General features: G+C 44.8%; 1 protein-coding gene across 6 annotated transcripts; it reads right to left on the bottom strand.

Moving 5' to 3' along the window:
• Nucleotides 1-7,325: 7,325 nt before the first annotated feature.
• Nucleotides 7,326-25,250, bottom strand: KIF23 (kinesin family member 23). Of its 6 annotated transcripts, none has more exons than XM_075506451.1 (24): nucleotides 25,112-25,250; nucleotides 24,899-24,968; nucleotides 24,639-24,767; nucleotides 23,201-23,306; nucleotides 22,354-22,490; nucleotides 21,563-21,672; nucleotides 20,793-20,963; nucleotides 19,815-19,856; nucleotides 19,268-19,380; nucleotides 18,999-19,120; nucleotides 18,322-18,424; nucleotides 17,901-17,980; nucleotides 17,691-17,810; nucleotides 17,000-17,159; nucleotides 16,274-16,441; nucleotides 15,883-16,040; nucleotides 15,327-15,500; nucleotides 14,381-14,560; nucleotides 13,701-14,006; nucleotides 11,405-11,635; nucleotides 10,237-10,319; nucleotides 9,878-9,959; nucleotides 9,690-9,760; nucleotides 7,326-8,141 (listed from the first exon to the last, which is right to left on the bottom strand). In XM_075506451.1, the coding sequence occupies exons 1-24, from the start codon at nucleotides 25,120-25,122 to the stop codon at nucleotides 8,126-8,128; spliced, it is 2,943 nt and encodes a 980-aa protein (XP_075362566.1). In that variant the 5' UTR covers nucleotides 25,123-25,250; the 3' UTR covers nucleotides 7,326-8,125. The 6 variants fall into 6 exon arrangements, with proteins under 6 accessions (XP_075362566.1, XP_075362568.1, XP_075362567.1 ...); XM_075506453.1 differs by having other exon boundaries at nucleotides 13,701-13,982; XM_075506452.1 differs by having other exon boundaries at nucleotides 24,899-24,965; nucleotides 25,112-25,248.
• Nucleotides 25,251-26,191: the final 941 nt, after the last annotated feature.

Genomic DNA, 26,191 nt, shown 5'->3' with positions numbered 1-26,191 from the left:
TCAAACCGGGGCAAAATCCAGCTAGCTGGGGGCGTGGAGCCACTTCCCTTCGCCCCCGTGTTTGTCCTCGTGCTCACCGTCATGGTTTTTAACCGCTGATGGAGGAAAACATGAGAACACGGTGCTGCCGGGGCTGTCAGAGCCGATGCCCGCTCCGCCGCAGACACCAAGGTCACGCGCGTCACTCCAGGCACCTTTGGCTGCCGCAGCTCTTCACAGGCGCAGGCTCGTCTCTTCTTGCGCCAGCCGGGTGGGAACATCAGCCGCCAGCGTTTCACCGGCAACAGCCGTGCATTTCCAGCAGCGCCGAACAGATCTCCCCCACATCAGTGTCCTGGGGAATTCACGCGTCCAGAGGATCGCCACTAAACGATGAAGCACAGCACGGGAGGTCTTCCTCTGTTCGTTTTTCCCGGCGTGCCGTGAGAGGGCAGGGTGCTCCCTGCGGCCACCCTTCTCCAGAGCACCTCCAACACCCTCGTTAACCGCTCCCAATATTTTTCTAGCTGTCCTTCAAAGCCTGCATCCCTTTGGTGTGGGGGTCCCAGAGACATTCCGCGGCAGGCAGAGGGGCGGCGGGGGGAGCGGAGCTGGTGACAACGCGGCCGAGCACCGTTTGCCACCCCGCGCTGCTCGCACACGGACCGGCGACCAGGCGGGCCCCACGGCGGCAGCGGGGTGGGGAGGCAGCCCCCCCAGCGCTGCCGCAAACCCCCACAGCCGCCCCGCGGGCTCGGGGAGCCCAGCGAGGGGCTGCTGCGGGACCCCGAGCCCCCCTGCGCTCCCCTTGCCGGGCAGAGGCTGCACAACGGGCTGCCAGGACTTGGATCAGCACAAGGGAAAGGCTAATCCAAGCCCGAGAATCTAACAAATGGTTTAGAAACATTTCCAAGTACAGCAGAAGGGCTAGTTCACTTTGAAACACAGTAGGATACAAGATTTAGTAGGCAAAGCTGATGTTACTTACTGTACGTGTTCTCTGTAAAGGTTAAAGCTCTGCGAGCCAATACGGGTTTAGGGGCTTCGCCGTGACCCGCCGCTCCACATGCTCATTTAATTTAATTTCTCTGGCTTTTGTCTGCAGAACACCTTCTACCCCTTTCAACAGCAAAGAGCCAAAAGCCCAAAGCTAATATTTATGCCTTAGATCTCCTTGATGATGCAATCTAGTAACAAATCACTACTTAAATAATCCAGCCATTTAATCATCCAGAAATGTGTAGAAATAAGAGGATTAGCCTTCTATCCTAGGGAATTGTATTTTACAGGCTCTAGGTTTTTTCCTAATAAAACAACAAGAGCAGCTCGTGGTATTTTAAAAGTAAATCCAAGCATCCAAAGCTCCCGAACAACCGAGCTGTGGGGCAGCAGGAGGCTTCTCCACTACCCGCTAAAACGCCTTGCTCGCTAATTAAAGAGTTCTCATCTGAACCGCAGGTTAAACGATGCGTTTAACTCTTGCGCGGCCAGTCTCGGGGAGCTAACGTGAACTCTTTGCGGGGATGAACTGGGAATCAGCCTGCTGCCTTTCCCTAGGAGTAACTCGGGGCGATCCAGCCGTGCCAACGCTATCCCTGCCCCGGACAGCGGCTCTGGCCAAGGCAAAGGACAAACACCTTCCCTACAGAAAACAACTTGTTGCTCCCCGCCCTGAGCACCCTTTTACTCATCTTTTTATAGGCGCTTCATCCACAAAGCTGACTATAATCAGAGACAATATAATTTTAGCATGCGAGTGGATTATTTTTAACAGCTTCTGAACTCGACATAAATCAAGGCAGACATTGGAGACAAATGCTATTTCTGGGAAGCAGGGAGCAGCTCGTTGGGAAAGATCGTTTCTTATATGTCATCGAGGCCACCGGAGCAGGTCCTGCCCGAAGGAGGACGGCCACCGGCACTGCCAGGGGACAGCGTTTTATCTGCACGTAAACATCTGCCCAGTTTATAAGGAGGGATAAAGCCCCGTCCTCGGGACGCGGTCGCTGCCGAGTTGTCACAGACACCAGCCGTTGTATCAGCTGCCCTGCCCCGTACGACAAACACCAAAGTAGTAAGGTTCAAGGTGGTTTTCATCACCTGCGAGCCCTCGGACGCTGCTCCCAGCGCTGTCCCCACGCAACACCGCGCCGCTCTGCCAAGACAGGCTTTGCCACGTGCCAGCGGTCCATCTGCTGCCGTGATTTCGTAAGGGTTGCTCGCGCCTGCCAGGATTATTGCTTATAATTATTCACGCTGTGCCATGAACGGCAAGCCCCTCAGACCAATAGCAACTCCAATTTTGATTCCTTCGGGCAATCTAAAGCTTAGTCCTGCAAACTCTTAAGAGTCAGCGCTCAGCCTCTGTACCCAGCCCCTAAGTACCACTTGCAGGCCATCACCAGCAGGCTGGGTCCAGCCGTGGATGTAGCTGGGGGGAGATGGAGGGCACCCCACCACCCCAGGCCAGCAAGCACTGCCCGCGCCACGCGGCCACGATACACACGCTCTGCAATAAAATAATCAGAGCTGGACATGAGAGAGGAGACCACAAAAGGCAGTGGAGAATAGAAAGCAGTTCACCGTGAGAAAACGTATTAAAAGCAAAAAATAATCACTAAAAAGTGAGCGTAGCCCAAGCACCCAGCAGTAGCCATCCCTGATCCCAGCCTGCATTTGGGGGCGAGTTGTTCAGAGCCAGATGAATCCCCGCATCCCTGTTACGCGTGGAGCAGCAATGTGGAGATGGGCGGCACCTGAAGCCCAGGCTCGTGCGTCTCGCGTCAGCCCCTGCAGCCCGTTCCGCGTCCCCATCGCACAGCGAGGACAACGCGGCAGCACCGAGTGCCCGACTGCCCGCTGCCAGCGTGGCTCACGTGCCTCCCGGCAGCGATACCTGACAAGACACAGCCAAAGCATAGATGTTCTGCAATGATTTCAAAGCAAAAGGTGACTTCCACCCCAGGCAGCCTCCATTACCATTACCAAAAAAACATAGGTTTTTTGGCCAGGCCTTTGATCCCTCTCTGCAAATAGCTTCCACCAGGCAGCACGGGAGGAGCAGGAGAGTGCGGGTCCCAGATTGAGAGGCCAGGCTGAGAACAGCTGTAGCCATTCGGGTCAGGGTCAGAGCACGTCAGCATGCGAGCGTGAAGCACACCCAGGAGCTGCCAGGTCCAAAAGCAAACAGGCTCCTCCGTATCAGCTTTTTCCTCCCCTGCTCTCTGGCAGCCTGCCTAGCGCACAGCCTGGGTTCAGCCAGAACGCTTTTCACAGCAGCAGCGCGCAGGCACCTTTCTTGGTTTTGTGCAAAGCACTTGGCAAGAAGAGCAGGCAGGCTAGCGAGGTAGGCAGTAAAACCCCGTTAACTTCACTGGGAAGAGTTCAGCTAATCCTACAGGCTTCTGGTACTTATATCCTTAACAGTGATTCACTGCCGCCGACGCAGAAGGGCAGAACATGACCTGGAAGATTGGTGTCCTGAACTTCTGTGCCATATCTTGACCCGTTTTAGACGGCAGACTTTGGAACAGCCCCAGTTCAAGACCAGCTTTACTCCAGCTCACTGTGTCTACAATTTCAGGGTTGAGCCTGCATATTATTCCTCTGCTTTTCATTACTCAGCAGAGGCTGCAGCCAATTAATGCCAAAAACATCCAAGCAACACAGGCAACAGAGTCCAGAGCCTTCACCTTTTGCCAGTAGGAAACTCTGACGATTCAGAACTGGCAGGAAGATCGGGCAGCATCAGCTGCAGCCTTCAGCCTGTTGCTGTAGGAATTTGTTACCTCAAAAGGTAAACACGAATTCAGCTCGGTATTCCTGACAAATGCTGGCTTGCTAAGAAACTAAAGGACAAGCAAACTGACCGAGATTCTTCTCCGACACCAGGCTTGCTCACTAAAAGCAGGGCATCCACTGCTCATCAGCTCTCTTCCAGAGAGAAGCAGCTGACTGGATGTGCTGAAATTCTGCAGGCTTCCAGCTACGCGAACCAGAAATCACAGAAACGAGCCTCAGAACAAAGGCACCGAAGAGCTGTTTTCACCAAGCCTTTGCAAAACAGCCCGATGCATCACGCTGGGGTATGGTACGACGCTGTTGGCCGATGGAAGGACTGGCAGAAACAAGAAGGACCTGCAATGAACCCTGTTTAAATGAAGAAAAGCACTAATCACATAAATTATCTTGCCTTTGCTTACTTTGTTTCCATGTATAACTGGGCTCTCCTCAGCAACAGGTTCAAGCATCCCAACGGGGAGGCGAGCGGGCAGCTGCCCCTTCCAAGCACAGAGCAAACCCGGTCCCAGCCCTGCACCCTCCGGGCAAACATTCCTGCTGCCGACGGGAAGAGCGAGACCCCGAGATGCCCTCGGGTTTAGAGCCCCTGCTCTATAAATTGCTCTAGCCCAATAAATTGCTCTGTTATTGGGCAATAACAAATTCAGGGCTAACCCCCCCAAAAGCTTGCCCGCTAGAAACTTGAACTTTGAGTTACCCCACAGGGCTACTTCCTTACCCGCTCTCGGGAAATGTTAGCTGCAGTCAGTGCAAAGCTCAAGGGGAAAATAAATGAAGGTATACGTGCACTGCAAAGAAAAAAAAAAAAAAGCTGAATTTCCAAAGATGAAAATTTTTCCCAAAAGCCCACTTGCTTCCAAAAGGCTTTTCCATCCTCGCTGACAGCAGAGTGGGGGGAGGCAGCTCTGGCCAGCATCAAGCAGGAGGCCTCGTTCAGCTATTTCAGAGGAGCACTGGTGGAGGCAACCCTCCTACTGCATGCTGCTGTTTGCCTTAACGCTTCCCACTGAATGTCAACGGAGACTAAAGAACGACAAGTACACAAAGATACCCACAATAAATGCCAGCCCTTTGTTAGCTGAGTAAATTGTGTGCTTAGCTGAGTCTTAGAGGAATCTTTGCAGAGTAAACACTGCCGGTACTATGTGCGAGAGTAAATATGTGAAGAAGACGCAAAGACATGAAGAATGACTTCAGAGGAATGCGATTGAGTGGCACCGAACGCAACTCCGCTGACGGAAAAGCGTTGCTAGACCTGGGCTAGGAACTGAGCTGGGTGGGCAGGCTGAGCTCCTCCTGCCACGGCAAGAGGCCCCGTGTCTTCTCCTGCCCCAAGCTAACAGGCTTCACGAGATGAGCCCAAGCTCTGCTTCTTTCCAAACACCAACCCAGGGCAGCTTGCAAAAGCTCGTTCTCACTCATTAGGTTTCAATCTTTAAAGTTATCTCTGATGCCCATCACAGGAGGTAATAATAGCATTTGAGTCGTTAAAGATGTAACTAATTAAGACAGGAGGGAGGGGCAGTACAGCTGTGTTGGCTGCAGAGGGGTGATGACTAGTCAAGACTTCAAGCCAGGAAGAGCAGCCCAGCCTTCAGCGTACCCTTCAGTCCTGCTCAGAGGCACAGGGCAGCACAGTTAGCTCGGCACTAGACCTCGAGGGCAGCGGAGGGACATGAAGAACAAGTCACAGACTCAAGACAAGTCGTTACCGTGCTGCCACCTTCCTCACAGCACTGGCATGGCCAGATCCTTAGCAAGGTCTTCTATTTGCGCTTTTGATTAACCTTTATAATAGGACAGAGTGGCTGCAGCAACTGTTTTCTCTGTGCTTAACAGCTTTCTCCTTCAAAACAAGAAGTTTCCGAGCAAAGCTCTTGCAAACACTACGCGTCAAAATACAGACCTTGGCACGGACCGAGAAATAAACACTCTGGCCACGCATCCTTTGCCACCGGTGATCTAAAAGCCAGCATTTTGAGAGCCAATTCAGAATGCTTTTCACATTGTTTTTGAAGCAACCCAAATGAAGCCATATTCTATAGCTAAATATTTTCCTTTACAGAGTTCCGAATACCAGTTCCTCACATCTCCCTCCCAGGTTTCCCCAGTAACACTTTCAGTATGACTTACGCCGATGACAGGATGATTGAATTCAAATCAAAGAGATAATGCGTTTGACAGCTTGTTCATCATTAATAGTAGATTAATTATTTTAGTGCATGCGAAGGAGTTAGTTTAAATGCCAGAAATAGGAGCACGGGCCTTATTTAAGTTTCTTTCATCGTTATTTCTGTTGCCTGCCCTTCCTATCCTTATCCTCCCGCAGGGCAGCGGCAAAGGCAGGAAGATGGGAGGCAGCAGGGAAGCCACTGCACAGGTCAGGGGTATCCCAAGACTCCCCAGAGCATGGAAAAGAGGAATTCCCTGCCCCATGCCCAGGGCAGAGCCTTCCTCCCTGCAGGGCAGAGGAAGAGGGATCCAGCCCCAGCCCCTGACGGTTATTCCACACCACCTAGTGGCACCAGCTCAGCGTGCAGCTACAGCCGAGCTGCTTCCCACCGCCCCGTCACCGGACAGCACGGCATTTGCCTCCCGAGCTCAAGTCCAGAGGCCTCTTTTAAACCCACACGTTTCTTCAGGCTGGTTTTTTCCCCCTTGTTTTTTTTCTTCTGTTTACCACTTATTAGCTATATTCTAAGACATGGCATTTAACTAATTAGGCAGTAAAGAAAAGCAAAACTGTACTTCAGCCAGCATCCCGAACACGCATTTAACAGACGCATGCCTGCCACACAGAGCTATCTCTGCTTGTAGCTGTTTGAAGTAGGACGTCTTGTTTCCCAGACCAAGGCGGAAAGCCTCCGAAACCAGTAAGCAGCACTGCCTGCTCCAGACGAGAGAATAACAACGCTCTGCCTCCTGCTTTCTCAGAGTGATTATGATCAAGCTTGCTCTGAGCTAGGTGAACGCTTAGACTACCACAGAGGAACAGTGTTAGCGCTAGCCATTACTGCTGCTGTACAGCCTTCTGCTCCAGCTGTGGGCCTACAAGACCTGTGGAAAAGATGGCGTTTCTTTAGAATACAAGCTTTTTCATGGAGCGCCTCAAAATAAATTTGTTTATACCAGCTATAAACAGGCACTCATATTGGTCATTTTTTTCCTTTAAAAAAACCTCAAAAAAATCCTTTATAAAAGGATTTTTTAAAAAAATAGGCTTTATAAAAAAATGTTTTTTAAGCTACTTAATAAGAAAAGTTTTTTCTTACGCTGGAAAAAGCTCAAAGCTTCAACATCTTTTAGCAAGGCAGTCGCTCACTCAAAAAGGAACCAACTGCCCTTGAAAGCAATTTGCAGACATGAAGAGAAGGTTGTCCAAAACCTCTCCTGGGGTCCAAGCAGATTCCTTGGTTTAAACTTCAGCAGCATCAATAAAGGCGCGTTCATTCACAGCTCTTTACACAAGAGACAGTCAAGACGCTGTGGTGCTTACCTTAGTTTCTGTAGCTTAGCATACCCCTAAGTAACAAGCACATGGTTCGTAAGAGCCATTGAATAAAAGTATTTATTTTAACACGTTTGCAGAGCCACACATATAAAGTTCTCACCATATCTGTGAGCAAATTACCCTTTTACCCCATATCTACAGATGTAAAACATTTAATTATTTACTTGCACTACAAAATAAAGTAGGTCTGATGTCAAGTCACCATTACTCATCCTATCAGTATTCTTGCTTTGTTACTATGAAGGTTTGAAGATTGAAATGTTTGCACAAGCTGATTTGCATATTAAATAATCAAAGGTAATTCTTCGAAGAAGAAATCCATATTACCAAGCTGTTGCTAGTAACAATAAAATATGAAACGGCATAGAAACACTCTTAAAGTGCGTTACTGCATCTAAATAAATAGCAGCATTTATGCCTCTTCAAAACAGAGGACCTGACAAGGAAGGGATAGTGATCAGAATAGAAGTATTTTGTACTATAAAAAGAAAAAGCTGAAAAAATACGCAAGGCAAAAGCCTTGTGTCATTAGTCTATAAAGATACAGCTTAATAACAAGGGCTTCATACATACGAGACAGAAGGTGTTCTTCAGAAGTCCAGAGGACACAATGGCAGAACCCCCCTACATCTACTGAAAATATACACACTCACACACATGCTTCTTTGGGATCGCAAGAAGTATCTCCCATTTAACCATTGCCTAGCACAGGCTGTTATAAAAATATACGCCTGTAGTGATAACAAAGCAGTTTTTATCAAATTTATCACTGGCAGCAGATATTACATCAGTCTGATAAAATCAAGAGGATTCCAACGCAGTAGTAAGTGAAGTTCATGGCTTTCTTCGCCTAAAAAAAGAAAGAAAAAGAGCCCCAAACTTTCAGATTTTACACAGTAGCAGTTTTTCTTAACAGTAGTCAATAGCCTATTTACCTATTCTGCTGTATACATAAGTCTCACATACCTCCTATGCTAAGAAACGCAACAATTAACACGAGAAAACTAAAGAGCTTATTTATCAAGAAATGCTTGTGCTTTGCTTTCTTTTTTAGACAGCCGTGAGCGTAAAACAGAGTTTTAAGTTAAACTAAATACAAGCTCCAACTCAATACACAGGCAAACTAAAGGATTTACTACAGTATCACAAGGCAGCAGCAAGGCTGTGAGTAGCAGTAGCCACCTCGAGCAGGACCCAGTTTCTAATAAGAGATGTAATAAAGTATATGCTGCCATGATGAAAGGCACGTATTTGTCACCTTATCTGAAAGGGGGATTACCGATTTCAGATACTCTCCAAAATACCCCTTTCTAAGCTTTTTGGATTCCAAATGCAATAAGTTTAGTTCGTTTTGGCTTCATAGAAACCTCTTTACCTCTCCAGCCCTCTCTCCTGCCTGTAAACATGTCTGGCAAAACTGCAAATTGTCTTCCCCCGAGCTGAATAGGTGACTTCCACAGCACCGCCAGCACCTATCTGCAAGAGGCCAAATCTGGATATTGAGTTCTGTTCTGCAACGCCTAGTTTAACAAAATGATCTTATCTGCGGCATTTCTTTTGTCAGTGAAGTGTTTTGTTAGACACGGGGCTCAAATGTTGGGTGCCAGCCTTACAAACTGCAGGATCATTTTGACTTTTTGCTAGAAATTGGGACTTCTGACTCGGTAAGTCTGCATTTATGTGCGCAACTGCCACCGATCCCACCACGTTAAAGAATAATCAGACAGCCCTGAAGAATTCAGATTGTTATCTATGCATTTGAAAAAGAGGCAAGTTTCTTCTGGCGTGACTAGAGCCCACGCTTCCGTAGCAGGTGCCTGGACAATTACACAGCAGGCAGCAGCTGGAATATTAGCCATGGTCAAGTATGCCATTAGGTACATCCTACGGTCGCCTCAGTTCCCTCCTCCCTACGTCATACTGAAATTGTAACCTTATTAAATTTAAATTTATCTAAAGATACAAAAATGAGTATTCTTCACTACATCAGCATCCGATAAAGGCTAGGGGGGCAGAAGAGGGATACAGCTTAGTACTTTGTCACTGCCATCCCTAACCCTATTCCACTCTGGACCTGCCAGGCATCCTACAGTTCCCAGCTTTTTACAGTCAAGATAGCACAAGATCAAACTTGACATTCTGCTCACTGCACTGAATGCCAGAGTTTTACCCAGAAGACAAGTTTTAATAATTCTGCTTAGAGTCTCCTATGGATCTATCCTGTCACCAGTTTCCAAAACTGAAGAGGCCTGCTTATCTTACGGTAGTAAGGAGATATGCACCCCAAACCTGAAGCGGGAAGGGCAGCAAGGTCAAGGGAAGGGGGAAGTTGTCCCACTTTAGATGGTACCAGGAAAGAGAATGCAATACCCCAGCTACAAAGGAGAGATGCACTTACTTGGGCTGAGCATGATGCTGATATCCAGGTCCAAGAGCTGATCCTGCCCTCATCTCCACTGCCACGGAACACTGAGAAGACACAGAAAATCCGTCTCCATTGCTAACCCCCCACCCGGTTATCAGCATTACCCTAAATTCTCATCCAGATCAAGCACGAGATGTCCCCCTCCTTCATTTATAGCTTACTCTGGTTTCTACATCAGTCCATTCAGAGTCTCCAGCATCCTCGGGTGGATCAGGATTGGAAGGTGATGACCTTCGCTTTCGACTGAAAGAATATGTGGAAAAAAAGTTACAAGCGTCATGTATTTTGGCAGATTCTCATACACAAGAGAATACATTTTATTACTTTCTAAATAAATACTTTGCTCTCAGCAGCAGACCAGCCTTAAAAGCAGCTACAGTGTCTATAAGCCTCTCCAAGTTACTTTTATGTGATTTCAAGTTAGATGCAACGTTTTGTTCAATCATTTGGACCAGAATCCGGCTGCTACTGGAGTTACATACCACCAACAGGGTCAGAACCTAAAATCAAGACAGCTCACCCAGTTGGAGATTCTTGCTTCAGAGTCTCTATCTCTGTGAACTGCACAGCCTGTCCGCCACCCCTGGTTTTGAAAACATCACCCTGGAAACCAAAAGCAGTTAACAAGGTACAGTCACTAGGTCAGTATGACGGCTACAGTGCCAGTTTTCACATCAAAACTTAAGTGCTTACAAATGTCATTTCCTTGCAGGTTAGTAGCCAGCAAGCACAGGCGCACAAATAAACTCTCCCCCATTATAAATCTTATTATACACAGAACAATAAAGAGCGAACACCGTCTACGTTGATGATCATGCAAAGTACCCATTGAGCAGTCACTACGATGACAAAGATTTCTATATGATAATGACGACTAAGTAATACTACAGAAATCACGTCATAGGCTTAGTTTCAATAGTTCCATTCCACAGCATGAACAGATACGTTTTCAGCTATGCAAGACTTTGCTTTTGAAAACAGTGCTGGAACCTACAAGGTTACCTTACAGGAGCGAGAGCTTTTTTAAAGCTCAAAAAGAAAAAAGACAATATTGGAAGGCCTGTGACCGTAGGAAAAAATGAACCAAAAGCTTCTTGCTACAAATTACAAAGAGCTCTCAATTTGCCTTAGGTAAGTACAGTCAGCGTTTCAGGACACAAACACTGCAAGTGTTCAAAGCCTAGGCTGTCTCACCAATTTGTTTGTCAGCGGACTACTAGAAATTATGTCCTGGAGCATTTGAGCATCCATCACTGCAGCAAGCTTACTCATACCGCTAGTGGAAATCGAATAACATCACCCCAACAAGACTGACTCCACAAGATTAGCTGCAGCCACAAGTCTAAAAAACTTCCACTACAAATGGATTATTGCATTTTACTAGAGGAAAAACAAACTTAATTACTTTCAAGGAAAACGATGACTGAGATAACCAAGCTTATCTTGGTTCATATGAAGTAATGGTTCATATGAAGTAATGACAAAGTTCAAGAACAGTATTTCCAGACTCTAAAGGCTCCCTTGAATCCAGCCGCACAAAACTTTCAAATCAAATCGCTTAGCAGATTGAGTCAAACGTACCCGTTCGCAAGCCAGTAAGCCTGTAGCACAAATACATGGCAAATACATTGCCAGAAATAGGCTTTGACAGGGTTATCACAAGTTTACAACGAAGGTGTTTGCTTTACCTTAATTAGTTTTGTTTCAATCTCCCCATCAGAGGCTAGCTCCTGGTGCGTCAGCATATACTTGTCGCACTTAGCTAGTGCCTTTTCACTTGCAGCCGCTACTGTGATGGCATGAGGGACATGCGGCTGCATGACTGTTTCAGTGGGCAGATTAGAAGGTGGCTTATGATCTACCCATCTCTCCCCAGCTGAGCGTGACCGTCTGTGTCTGAGACGAACTGGAGGTGCGTTCTGATCAGAGTGGAAGAGAATCAGAAGAAATCAGCACACAGTAAATCTCTTGGAGGATATCACTAGCAGAAGTGAACTTTGCAGGTCTGGTTAAGATGTGTTTGTATGAAGATCAAAGCTTCGTTCCTAAAGTGCTTTCAGAGTGCATCCTGAAAGGCACCATTACCAAGAACCTTGCATAAAATTATTAATGGATTATTTCTGTGCCAATTCTTTTTTTTTTTTAATTTATTTTGTAAGTTTTAGCTAAGTGTTATCCAATCTGTTGTATTCCATAACTAGTAAAGTTTCCTCAAGGAGGACATCTTTATGTTTGGTAATGCTCCTCCCGAGTTTCCAAATCAAAACGGATTGCTATGAACACATTAACCAACCAGAAAAGATAAATTTATGTTTCCATGGATGCATTCATGGATTAAAATGTATTTTTGAGGTAGCAAAGCAAGCAGACCGAGTATGGATTTCCAACATCTCTAAAGGATGCAAGACCTCATAACACTCCTGAGTAAACAGAGCAGAGGAAGCATCCCCTGTCCTAGTGCTATCGCTTCTGAACTCAGCTGTTGGAAACCCATGAGAAGCAATTGAAGTTCATATCTTTTTATTTTATGAACATGAACATTATTGTCAGTTGCTCAGGGAAATCAGAAAAAAAATCTGGAAACTTGTCTAAAAACCATGGGTGCCTTCAAGATCTTTGAATGGGCTTTTGAAAGAGTATTTGCAGACTCTCTCTGTTCTATTTACATACTAATTTTAGAGACCTCTGAATCATGGTGAGGTTACATAACCCAAACCTATGAATGCAAATTGTATCCGCTGTATTTTCAGGTGATGAGCATCAATTAGGATTTCTTTCACCAATAGACATGAGATCAGCTGTGCCCCTTACGAATAAACCTCTTACAAATCTAAAGCAGCTCTTAAAAATTAAACCAATATAAGGAAATGTGGCTTTCAGAAAAAATCTTCCATTAAAATAAAAAAAGAAAGAACGAACGAACTTCAATACTTCCCCCCCCCTTTCAGTGGGCGAGTACTTATTTCCATTGATGGTTTTTTGAAACAATTCTGCCAAGGTGCCTTGGAAGTTATGTTCCAAGGAGAGGGTACACTACTACCAGTCACATTTTACTGTGGCGGAGACCACATCCCTTACTCTGCTGACAGTGATTCGTGTATTAGTTAATTGGAATAGCATTTGCTTAAAAGCATGTCCCTGACTTCAAAGAGTCAGCAAGTAACAGAAATTTTGAGAATGCTATCGAAAATGAATCATACCACGATAAACTTTCCTCCTCTCGAGAAGCTCTCTCAAGAGGATGGGGTTGTACAATTCTCTTCGATTTACCTGAGCCACTGCGACAGTGCTAGAACATGACAGAGACACCACCGATACAAACATTTACACGCATCAGTTTAATGACAGGAAAAAAAAAAGTCTCCCACCTGTAAGCAAAGCCCCCAGTTTTAACGCAGATGTGAAAATTAGGGAAGACTATTCTAAGAGAGTTAAAGTTAACAGTCACACAAGTGAGAGGTTTGTCCAAGCACTATTTCCAGTAGACATTTGCAGATATGGCTCATAAGACCACCTTTTAAGCTGCCCAAACAGACTATAGTAAATTGCAGGCTGCAAAATAGATTTGAGGAGACAGACACAAGTTAAAACACAAGGACATTCACAGCTAGAGAAAAGGTCTAGCTAGTTAGGAGTTCCTTACAAGAGCTATCTATGCGCTAGCAAGAAACACACACACTGCTTTTAAGGAGTTTTTAAATGTCAAGTTAAGGAGTCAAATAGAACGAGTAGTGAGACTCATTACTATGAAAAACATAGTACTGTTGTAGTACTATAGTTTTATGTTTTATAGTTTTATACTGTAGTACTATAGTACTATATGTTTCCATAGTACTATGGAAACAGTACTGTTCTGTGAGAAATACATTTAGGGGAAAACTCCAATCTGTGTTAGGTGTGCTCAATGTAAGAGAGCAGTTGTAGTGAGCTTTTGAGCCAGACTAAGCAACACTACATTTAGCTTTTGACAGGAGCAGCACTAACCCTGCAGCATTGATCCTCTTCTATTTCTAGCTCATCTCTACGCCTGGGAACCTCAATGACTCCAGTCCAGCACATCCCTCGCCTTCTGTCTGAGGTGTTATAGTCTCTACTTTGTTCTGGTTCTTGTTGTCTACTCCTTGCATTAGAAGTGCCACTGGTATGCTTGTGCGAAGGGGTTTTCTGCTCCCATTCCATAACACAGGATGCCACAGAAATGCTGCTACAAGAATTAGAACGTCTGTGCACCTGGGGGTTGCTCACGAGCCGCTGGCTGTTAGGGACCTGAATAATAAAGTTACTAGAAGGCTAGAGAGAATGGGAAAGAAGTTAGTGAACATACAGAACTGTCAACTTATAAGGCAATAAAACAATGAATACTGACAATGTGCAGAGTGACAATTCAGCTATTCAAGCTTGTGATTTTGCATAGGTATTGTGTTGCAGTGACAGCATTAAGAATCAGGTGTTCTTCCAATACTAGTAGCATTAGAAAGTAGGAGCACAAATAAAGAGCACTGATAAATACAACGGGAGATGAAGAATTCAAAGCAAGTTTAAGTTATCCAAATTCTGTGCTTGGGAACTATTTTCTAGCCACTAAAGAGAACTGGTCTGCACTTCAGTTCATTCTTACAAATATGCTTTTCCCTATATCAAGAAGTACTTCAAAGGCAACTTACAGGTACTGGTGAAGGAGACACTGATCTCTGAATAGGCTTCTCTCTGTCCCTCTCCCGTGAAGGCCTCTCTGGCTTTTCATTTTTTGGTTCAGTAACAATGGCCTTCAGTTGCTTCAGTTTTTCATCTTTGACCCAAAGTTTGTTCTGCATTTCCAGCTGCTTTGCTGCTACACGACGCTCCTACAAAGACAAGTGAGGAAAAGCATGAAGTACCTTACACGAAAGCACAAGTAATTGTGCTGAAAGTTTGAAGAAAATTGCATATTCTACACGGAATGAGGTTCTTCCCCGCTGAGATACAAGCTATTGAAAATAATGACACACCAAGCTAAAGAAAGACCTTCCAGATTATAAAACAGTACCTTGTTTAATGTCATAATAATTTTGCTTCCTAAATTATGACAAATGGGAGCATGTCTAACTATAGTTCTATCAATGGTCCTGAAGTAGTAAACAGTCCTGTAGTAGTAAAAATTAATCCCTCAGATTTCCTTTCCTTATTGCTTGTCAAGTGAACATCTGAGCAAGAGTTTACATGAGGGTAAAGGGGAAACCCTGACATTAGGCTTCTACAACCGACAGAACAAGAGAATCACTCCTTAGTTAGAGTGCCACAAACCCAAAATAACAAATTCTTGATATTTGTTATTTTGAAATTGAAATTTGTTATTAGATATTGAAATGAAGTGACACAGTGCTTGAGAGCTGCTCTAGCTGCATCAAAAGTCCTCGAGGAATTTATTGTATCATACTACATTTATAAAAGTTAAGTTCAAAATGTCTGTTCAAGTCCATAATTAAAAGACAAACATCTCCATTCTTAATGCTACTACTACATTAAAAAAACCTACTACAAAAAACCCCCCCACACCACAAAAACAAGCCGCCCAGCTCCCCCCAGCATTGCCCCATTACACGTTTCTAATAGATATGGTGGTGTCCTTACACACTCCTTCTCCCATTTCATGGTTGTTTCTGCCACCATGCCTTGCAATCGTGCCTCCAACCTCCGCTTGTCAGAAGCCTGACGTTGCAATTTCTGGCTCTTGCTTTCTAGTTCTTGCTGAAGATTACGCTTGTCTTCTTCATAAATTGTTGCAGTTTTCTCTAAAATCTCAATCTGGAGGAAGAGAGGAAGGACTTGGCTATGCTTCTTAGAAGCACAACCATCTAAGCCCAGAATTGCTAGTTATATTTGACTGTTAACCTGTACTAGAATATATTAGCTGTTGTACAAATATACCCAGATAAATAGTCCGCATTCCAAAAAGTTTCAGAGATTTCACAACTCTCTTGTAAGTTGCCCATCTTAATATATTAAGAAAAGCCTCACCTCATAAGAAAAAAGCCAAAAAGCTAAAAGCGTTCAGTAAAGTTCCCCACAAAATACTTCTAATCTTGTTTCTAATACCCATCTTGCAAGCAACTTCTGATGTCAAGAAGCTTGCCAAATGGTACACAAACGCATTTTGTGCTTAGCTTTAGACAATGAAAAAACTGACCTTGTATTCCAAAGTTTTAATTTTCTTCTCCAGGCGCTCTAGCTCCATTTTCTGTCCTGCTATTGTTTTCTCTTTTTCAGACAGTTTTCCTTGAATATAATTTTCCTTGGATACAACACTGGAGTCAAAGTCTTGCAGCATTGTTTTAAATGCAAGCACTGCAAGAGAATCAATACATTTTATCTTCTCACTGTATCTCCACAGTATCAAAAGCAGTTCTGTTTTTCTCCTACCAATTTAATGTTACCAGCTATTTCATCACCTCAAAAAAAGGTTTTTTAAATGATCAGTCTAGACAAGATACTTAATTCCTGTTGGTACAGAAGAGATCCCTTGAGTAGTAATAAGGGCGCCAAAAAATCTAGCTCCACACCGATGTTCAAATTCTTACCGTTTTTGGCAAACTCCTCCGACAACATTTGCCGTAGTTTATGGCGTTTTTCCAGGACTTCAATAAGCTTTGGAAGTGTTTGATCATCATTAACATCCAATAGCTCACATGAAGGCAACGGAGGAAAGTTCTGCAAAAACATTTCTGAAACACATTGCTCTTCTGTTTCTGTAAGATCGAAAGCCAAGAAAGTCTGTCAGCAAGCTACAGAACAGAAAAACTCCATTTGACAATGCACAGCCACAGATCATTCATTCCACAGTATCACGAAGCAGACAGAACTTAGAATCATTAATGAGAACTAGAAGTTTTCAGAAGAGATGACAGTGTTGAGAAAAGATTAAATGTGACATTCTCAATTCATTGCTTTATAATACCTCCAGGCAACTCTCGATTTCTAAAGTAGGCCCTAAGCGTACAAAAACATCAAAGTATCATCCTCAGCACAATTTCCTTTCAGGAGCTGCGATAATGGGACCATGAATTCAACTCATCACCAATAACAAAGAATTACTTGGAGACTTACACAGTAACTGGGTTTATACTACAAGTAGCACTGCAGTATGAAAAGAGCAGTACCTATTGCAGAGAAGGCTCACAACTACCAGTTAAGTGAAGTTCCTTTTGCACTTTCAAGGCTCAAATAATTTGTTTTAAAATAGCCTTCAACTCCTAACAGAAAAAACAAAACACGGTGCTGTAATCACCTCACATTCTAGTATTTACCTCCGTTTATTGGGCCACCCCGCATCTCCAATTTCCGTGAGAGTTCCTCTCTGAAGGCTTGATTCCTAAAGCGCCGTCCGGGCGTTAAGCCACAGAGCGGTCTATCAACAGGTCTTGCAACTTCAACTTCCTGGGTCATTTCGGCAAAGCGCATGACTTGCTACAAAAGAACAAAAGCAAGCTTAACAACCAAACTAACCAGCAGCAGTCCAATGTATCTTTGAAAGTGATACCTTAGGTCAATAAAAGCATTAGAGGAGACATTATCAAGCTATAATCTCAAGTAGTTCCCAGCTAGATAGCTTGCGATTCTAACGCAGAGCATCCAGAAACCTTCCTAGTAATAGCTCCGCGACCTCACCCCCAGGGAACCACAAAACCGACTGTGCAGATAGCTGAAGTTTTTGCAAGTACTGTCATAGCAAGATTAAGCACCTAAATACGGCGGAGTATTTGGACTTCTGCGAATAAGAGAAACTTTTCCTATTTTACAGGCAAATAGCAGTTGTCATTTTTAAGAGGAAGAATAAGACTTGGAGGGCACATTTGCCTTATAGTATTATATTTGATTACTAGTGTCCAAGCAACAAAAAAATATCATTCCTGTCACCTACTAAACAAGTACAGTAATTCAGTGATAAACATGAAAAAAGAGTAGGAGGGAATGAGGCAAGATCTGCAAGGAAGTTACCAAGCTTTCCTCGTAGTCCTCGGCTTTAGGATTAACGCACACAATCATACGCACTTTTCCTTCACCATCAAAATAGTTCTTGAAGAGATGAGTCAGTTTGGAATCTCTGTACGGGACCATCTTAAAAATAAAGTACATGAAAGATCTAGTAAGCCTTCATTACACCACATCTTCATCAAATCAAAGATAATTAGATAACAGGTTGCATACCTTATTTGTTCCATACATCTGGTTTTCCCGTAAAACTTCAATACATGTTCTTAATGTCATTAGTGACTGATTAATATTACCTTAAAAAAAAAAAAACAAAACAAACCACAAGACAAAAAACTCTGTAAGCAGCCATTTGGATCACGCTCCCAAATTATTTAGCAGTTTACTTAAGAATAAATTGCCTGGACTTAAGTTATATTTGTTACAGATAACTGCTCTAATTAAGTGAAATATCAGAATAAATGGTACTAAAAACTTCTGGTTTCCAAACTGGAGGATTTAAGGTCATCAAATCAGACAACTGAACAGCATAACAGAACACTTCAATTCTTCCTATGATTTCTCTACTAGGGGACAAGACTGCTGTGAGCATGTATTAGCACATGAAATTACCAGGCTGTCTAAAGGCGATACATACCTGCTTCTCGCAACCTGTTCCCTTCAGCTTTTGTTCTATTAGTTCTCTCACTCCCAGCCAGATCAACTAAAGACAGCTGGCTTAAAGTGATCTGTTCTTTCTCCTATTACAGAAAACAAATTATGTTAGGCTAATGATCAGCTCTCTATTCCTTCTAACGGGGTGGGGGGGAACACCCCACTCCCCCAAACCTAAACCAGCATGCACACTTCAAAAGAACATGTGTTGCGCCTTTAAATAAAGTCCGAGGGTGTTTTTATAGCCCTTAATGCAAGCAGCTATGTATCGCTAGCTTTTTTGTGATTAAGTTTAGCAGAACCCTTACATCTTGGGCCACAAGATAAATAGAATAACCACACTCGTTCAAATCCTTCAAGTTTTAGATTCTGAACAGGTTTCGCTCAAAAGAAGCGGAGGTAAAGAACAAAGGAATAAGCAGCTTCACACTCCATTTTAACGCTCTACTTCCATTACAAAAAGGAGACTAATTCTGTCAGACCAGAAATGTAACAATTTTGATTTCCTTCAAAATGAAATTGCTAACGAGCAAGATGTGTACGCTCGAGACTGGTAACTGTTTCAGTAGGCCATGCTGCAAGGGTCACCACCTTTTCTAACGCACATATACATGCATATGCGTGCACAGTTCTCCTTTAATAGCCTGCCCCGGAATTCACCTGCAGCACATTATCTCCATCTGCATCCAGGGGTGCCTGAGCCAACTTTATTATAAAAACACTGTGAGAGCGACTGGATTCTCGATTCAGCTGCGTGTTTGCAATACGCCTCTTCTTTTGACCTGTTTACAAGAACAAAAACAATCCCTCCAAAAACCTGTTTCATTTAACAGACTTGCCACCTGGCAAAGCCAATTCTGTTTTCAGCATGACAGTCTAAAAGATTACACATCTGTACTGAATTTAAGAAGGTATAGTCTAAGATTTACCTCTCCAAAACACTTCAAAAGCTTCTTCTGTAGATTTCACCTCTACTTCTGTGCATCCTGTGACGTACATGTTGTGATTCTGGTCCTCACGAAGTATTTTGGATTGCGGAGGTCTTAAGGACAGGGAAGAAATAAAGCAAAGAAACACAACACTAAAATTGAGTGGAGTTTTCTGTACAAGGATACATTGTGTCATGCAAATTTTCTTTTGTTTAAGTACAAAATTCAGACTGAATATGTCAATTATCCATACAGCAGATGGAAGAGGAAGTACAAGAACATGGACACACATTCAGCCAAGATTAGTTACACTTCAGCTACTGCTTTAATTTAAAAGCTACGTTTAATTGCAATTCTTACTGGAAATCATGGGTTTGGATGGCAGCTATTGTTTTTCTACATGCATACAGAAGCAAGATGGCTTCAACAGCATTCTATATTTGCTAGTAAAGCAAGAAGAGAGGGAGTCAGTCTCAGTTTATTTTCTGCTTCTACTAAAAGAAAATTTCACTTTTCAGTATTCGGAATAATATGCTTATGCACATACATAAAGTCACCATTTCGCACAGGAGTGTTGCAATTGTTCCACCTACCAAAAAAACAGGGTTAAAAAATATTAAGTCATTCAGCTTGTGTCTAAAATCTTTTTATATATAATACACTCTAGCTTCCATAAATAGAAATAATCCAAGATTCTTCATAAGCTGATTTTTGGACATAGGCGTAATACTAAACCAATAATTTTATTCTTCTTTAAAAAGCATTCAGACATTCAAACTCATTTCAAATCAGCACCCTGGAGACAGCTCTTGATGTTTCAGAGCAATGGCTTGTTTTGCTCTAGTTAGGCTTTGTAAACCAGCCAACTCTTTAATTAACACATGTACCGATGGATACACGTAGGGTTTTAATGATTTAGAATTTAAAAAATATATTCAAAGTTTAATTTGCAGACTGTTTTTCTGACGGTCTCATGATTTACTGATTTTAGACATCAGCCAAGTACACACCTTTCCAAAAAATACCCAGAATTTCACTTGTGAGACAATTCATTTCTGTTTTTATGGAAATTACTGACCTCAAGTGAAATAATATGCAAACTTGCATTAACTAAATAGCAACTTTTGCTCAACACACTGTTTCCAGGAGAAAAATGTCAGCTATGGAACGGCTTACTCTTCAAGTTGCAGTCACCTGCTAGGAATAGTACTCGCAGAATAGCATGAATAGACTTAGAATCTCAGTGGGATACAACACACTGCCTAATAAATTAAATATTTGCTTATTAATCTCCCATTATAACAAGGAAGGGAGCACCAAGTCTTCACAGCAACAGAACAACCATCAGTGCTTGACACACTTAAATACTATCGCCTGGACTCCTTGGGCATCCCCTTTTCTATGTGATTTTTAAAGCGGTCTCCATGAATTGAGCCAGACTCGCCAAGACTACAGCCACAAAGACATACTGTAGTTCCCGCAACAGCATAACTGAAGTAGGAGTAATGGTATTCATAAAACTAACTTTGGTTTTATAGGATCAAAGGGAGCTTCCTCCAAGAGGTCGTATATGTAGTTGTTGTAGATCTCAATATAGGAGACAAAGACACTGTAGACGTTATCTTCATCAACTTCTTCCACTTTGCAGTGATCTTGCACATTGATCATATCAGCAAATTCTGGATCTATTTGTCGCCTGTTGAACACACAATAAGTGATTGTAGTGGAGCAGCCACAGCCAGCTAACATGTCAGACAGTGACCATACAATTAAAAACTAAGTTTACTGACAGATAGCATAATTCAAGTATGGAAGTGCTCACACTAGCAACTAATGACAACACATCCAGTCACATTAGATTGAAAAGTTTAAGTAGCTAAACTTTCATCTGACACTTGCTGTACTCGGCTGCAGTAAGGAATGCCTTGCAAAATTCCTGGGTAGTCAACATTTCTATCCTCCGTTCAGCAATCTCCCCATTTTGCAAAATATCCCCAAGTTTAACTTCACAGTATTCCTCCTTGGTGAAGTCACAGCTTTTTACTCATGAGTTAACAGGTACAAAAAACAACCTTCTGTTGCCCAATTCTAAGTCTTCTAATCTAAATACTTAATTATGCAATTGCTCAAACCATACGAAATATACTAGCTTTCCCGTAATACTTTTCTTTCCGTAATACTTTTCTTTCCTTTCTTCAAGGGAAAGATGAAGAGAACGAGGTAAGTTGAAACCACAATTTCAGAATAACACTGACATTAACTAAATTCATTCCGCATGTTACAACAGTTACTTACTTGCCAGATGGAGTTTTTGGAACAGGCATGGCATCTCTTTTCTGGCGCTCTAATAGAGCGTCTACTTCGCACTGAACGTCCACACCATTCTTGTCATCAAGCTTAAAAACCTGAGCAGTGAGTATAGTATGTTTAGACAATATAATGACAAACACTAGAGAACATAAGGTGTTGGCCAGCAAAACAAATTATTTGATCAAGCTGTCTGGCAACCAGCAAATACCATGCCCCTCACTAACACTCGATCTGCTGGCTAATGCGAAGTAGATCTGACAGAAAACAGATATTTCCGAGGTAACAATATTTCATAAAAGCTCCCAAGCTAGCATGCTACCAAGGAAAAGACTTCCAGTATTATTTAAAATATATTTAGATACCAAAACTCCAGAGATGTTTGACCACAAGAAAAGCCTCACATCGTGTCCTATATTATTTTAGATATGGTTTCCAGTGGCTTTTGTATCTTGCAGCTGGACTTCATTCCATAACTCCGAAAGCTTCCTCTTTCCCTCTTTATTGTTTTAAAAAGCTTAATTAAAGAATGAGCGACAATTATAATGATAGCCAGACCATACATCTTCATGAAACATCTGTCCTAGCTACTATGCCTGCCTCCTTGGCCCTGCCCTTCAAATCTCAAGGGGTTGAGATCTTTTCAGTTGGTTTTCTTTTTAAAGTGTTCCAGTCACATGACTGGACAGGAGACAAGCACTTTGAACAGAACCTTTTTTTCTAGTGTTCTTAGGCTGTTACAAGCAACAGCACAGAGAATTCAGTGCAAAACTACTCACAAATCGCTTGGCCTGGAATGGTCCTATGCTGTTGAAGATCATATCCAAACACCGCGGGAGAAGTCCTCCATCACCAGGAGAGCCTGTCATGGTGTGTGTTTTCCCGCTGCCTGTCACACCATATGTAAAAAGGAGACCTAGGAGGGACAGGAAAGTTATCGAATCATGCTTGCTGTCTCAAAAAACCCCTCAGTTATAATCACACGCCCTGTCTTTCTCGGGTCAAACGTATTTGGGAAAAAAACAATGATTCCTTTTGAACAGATAACAGTAAACGATTCCAGCCCATCAAAAGCCACTGGCCTCACTAGTGTTTACATCTGTCATTGACAGCCACTTCAACTACAACTGACACTACCCACCATCCTCTCTGGAAGCCAAAATGGAAGGAAGCCACTAAGCCCCAGGTGTAGAGTGCTGATTTGTTATGACTTTTACTGAGGAGTCTGACATAAGCCAGGTAGTTCAAGAACCAACACCGTGATATCAAACCATGCCCAGGAGATCAAGCCCTATAAATTGATTTCTTTCTGTAGTCATCCTTTAGGTGGATAAGTCATCCCTTTCTGCAGAAGAAAAGCTTCTCCAGTTAATGGTGTACAAAAAGATTAGACCTTGACACAAATAACACGCACGTCATAACAAAGGTAAATAGGTTTAGAAGTAATGAAAGGCAAGAGCAGCTTCCAAGGATGTTGTATAGGAGAGCTATTCTCATTGCAAACAAGGTATACGTGTTTTTACCTAGACAAGCTAAGAAACCTTGAGACGTATGAAATCATAGCAATATAAAAAAACCTGCCTGGTAGACATACAGAAAAGTGGTAGAGAACAAATACTCGCTTACCATTTTTCCCACGAATGAGATCTTCCACTAGAGGTTTAGCCACCACGTCAAAAAGCTCCTTCTGAGCAACAAGGGTGCCAAACACTTCTTTAAATGAATACTGCGTCTGAAGAAAAGAAGATACACCGTCCTAAACCTTAGGTTTCCCTGTCCAGAAGTCCATTGCTTCAAAATGCTTCATACCTTAGAACCACTTTCCATCAGCTTACCAGAATGATAAAGATTCTACTTTAGGATTATACCAGTGTTTGAACATGGGCAGTTGCTCCAATATAACTATTCTCAGACTAAGACGTGCCTAATGAAGAACAGCAACTGTCTCATTTTCATAGAGCTTAAGTCCAGAAATAACCAGAACGATCGCAAAGCCTGACCTCACAGCCACTAGAGAATCTCACAATTCACAGCTTCAAGATCAAACTTGTGCTTGAGCTCCAACCATCATCTACGCAAGCACCGAGCAAACGAACACCCACAACGGCCAAAGTCAAGTTGTTCCAGTATTTAATCACTTTGTTTTAAGCCTGTGTCTTTTTCCAGTCTAGCCTCAGTTTCCAGTCATAGGTTTTCAATATACTTTTTTTTTTTTTCATTAATCTGGTCACTTCTCAGTCAAAACACCTGCTTAGGTAAACATTTGAATTTTAAGGGGTTTTGCACAAAGGTTTGTTTACCAAACTTTTCATTATTCTTTGCCTATTTCATTTAAGCCTTTGAAATCCACTTTATGTACTTCCTAGAAGAATTTCCCATACTGAAATCGGAAACAAAGTATTCTACATCTCAACTAACCTTTTTTTCAGAAACACTATGACCATGTCTTATTTACAGTTACAGCGCTGTGTACTAAACCCTCCTGTTCCAGGAAACATTTGTATTGCTCAAGTAACAATATGCACCGCTTTGTGACCTGCTACTTGCTTTTCTACGCTTTGTGACATTTCACCACTTTGTATGCATAACCTACAGCTTTCCCCCATACACATTACATAAATAGGGAAACATTGCTTTTTTTACCCAACTTAAGTTTGGGGTAATCAGCCATTCATTCATTCGTGACTAGTTTAGCTTAGAGCTGGTTTCTTTCAATTAGTCCTACATGAAAAAGTCCTTCAGGCAGTCTAAATATTTGCCAGCGTTGCTTTTGTTCCTTTTACCTTCCCTCTCCGCCCTGCAGAAACCTTTTCGTATGTGGAAAATATATTTGATGGCTAAGGGTGTATTTTTGCTCTAGATGGTTTTCGGGTTTTGAAAATTCGCTTTTCTAAAAGCGCAAACTGCTGACCGCAAGCCACCGCAAGCCAACGGGAAACATCGACGGCAGGGAAAAGGACCTCGATCCCGAATTCCAGGCTTGGAAAACAGCCCCTTCGGCCGAGCACAGCTCCAAGGCGGAGGGCAGAGGCGCGGATTTCCCCACCGCCCCCCAGGCCGTTACCTCCCGGTACTCCCCGTTGCGGAATATCCTGTAGCCGTCGGGCGGGTGGATCTGCACCGTGGTCTCGCTGATCACCTCGATGCAGCACTCCTGGTCGGGGCGGCTGAGCGGCCGCACCCTGCAGTACACCTGGGGAAGGAGGGGGGGGACAGGGCCCGTCGTCCCTCAGAGCAGCCCCGAAGGGCGGCAGCAGGCCGAGCCCCCAGGGGCCCCTCACCGGGGGGCCGCGGCCCCTCCCCGCCCGGCGCCCCCGCACTCACCCCCACGGGATCCTTCAGGCTGGGGTTGGACGGCTTCTTCAGCGCCGGCCTCCGCGGCGTCTTGGCCCTACTGGGAGAAGGAGGAAGGCCTGAGGGGCGGCCCGGCTGCCCTCACAGCACCGGACCGGACCGGACCCCCCCGGACCGGGCCGGCCAAACGGCCCCCCCTGCCCCGCGGCCGGACAGGGAGGGGGGATGAGGGGGGCGACTTACACCGCCTTCATGTCGCGGGGGCCGCGGCGGACGGGGCCGGGCGTCGCGATCGAGGCGGGCGCTGCCGGCCGGGCTCCGCGCTGCCTCCGACCGGCGGCCCGCGCGCTCGCTGTGATTCAAATCTAACCAATCAGCGCGCGCGGCCCCCCGAGCGTCACCGCGCAGCGCGCGGCTACGCACAGGCGACGCCGTTCACCAACGCCCCCCCCCCTCCCGCCCCGTAAGCGTTGCCATGGCGACGCCGAAGGGCGCGGCCCGGAGCGCGAGCGCCCCCTGCTGGGCCCGGCGGGGCCGCGGCGGCCCGGGGCGGGGGGGGGGGGCCCCGGCGGGGAGCGAGCCCCGGCACGGCGGGGCCAGGGCCCGCAGGGAGGGGCCGGCAGGCCCGGGGCCTCGCCGAGGCCTGTGCCGATCCCCGGGGCCGGGCCGGGTGTGGTCCTGGCCCAGAGCTGGGCCTGGAGGCCGGAGCCTGGCCCTGCCTCGGGGGAAGGGCCGAAGCCGCCGTGGCGAGGGCGCGGGGTGTCCCGCAGGCGGGGGGCAGCCGGCGGGGGAGCGGGAAGCCGCCCCGCCGCACGCCGCCTTCCCACCCCGGGGCTGCTCTTCCCCCAGCCAACTCGCCCTACGCTGGAGCAGGGAGGGAGACAAGATGTCGGTGCGGCCCAGGGCCCGGCCTCCGGGCTGGGCCGCGGGAGCCGCTCCCTGGAAGGGGGCCCGGGCCGTGCCTCGTCTTGTATTTGCCTCTTTTATCTGCTTAGTGTAAATAAAGGCTGGGGCTCAGGAGAAGAGGTGTAATCCAGCAAGTTCGCCGTGCCAGGGCCTCCCTGTGGCAGAGCCGCTACCTGCCTGGAGGTAAATCAGTTAATTCCTAGCCTGTAGGAATTATGTAAATGCTTAATGGTGGAAAGCAAAGCCTAAAATGTGAAGTTAAGAGAGGCATAAAAAGCCGGCCCAAACAAGTCCAGTGAAAGACCTACTTCTGACAAAGAAGCGCTTCTAATTCAAATGGGGAAACTGGGGTAAAAGATTAAATAATTTGGGTTTTAACCCTGGGGAGCAGCTCTAAAGGCCTCCAGTGGGTTGAGC

Source organism: Mycteria americana, chromosome 6 (genome assembly GCF_035582795.1).
Source record: "Mycteria americana isolate JAX WOST 10 ecotype Jacksonville Zoo and Gardens chromosome 6, USCA_MyAme_1.0, whole genome shotgun sequence".
Taxonomy (NCBI): domain Eukaryota; kingdom Metazoa; phylum Chordata; class Aves; order Ciconiiformes; family Ciconiidae; genus Mycteria; species Mycteria americana.
Note: the sequence above shows the minus strand (reverse complement) of the source record. Positions and strands in the feature narration are given on the sequence as shown.

Coding starts and splice junctions, on each gene's coding strand:
- KIF23 (XM_075506451.1), bottom strand. Junction 19,121..19,267: donor TTTTGAAGTGTTTTGGAGAG/GTAAATCTTAGA, acceptor TCTTGTAAACAG/GTCAAAAGAAGAGGCGTATT. Junction 10,320..11,404: donor TTGAAACAAAACTAATTAAG/GTAAAGCAAACA, acceptor TTTGGTTTCCAG/GGTGATGTTTTCAAAACCAG.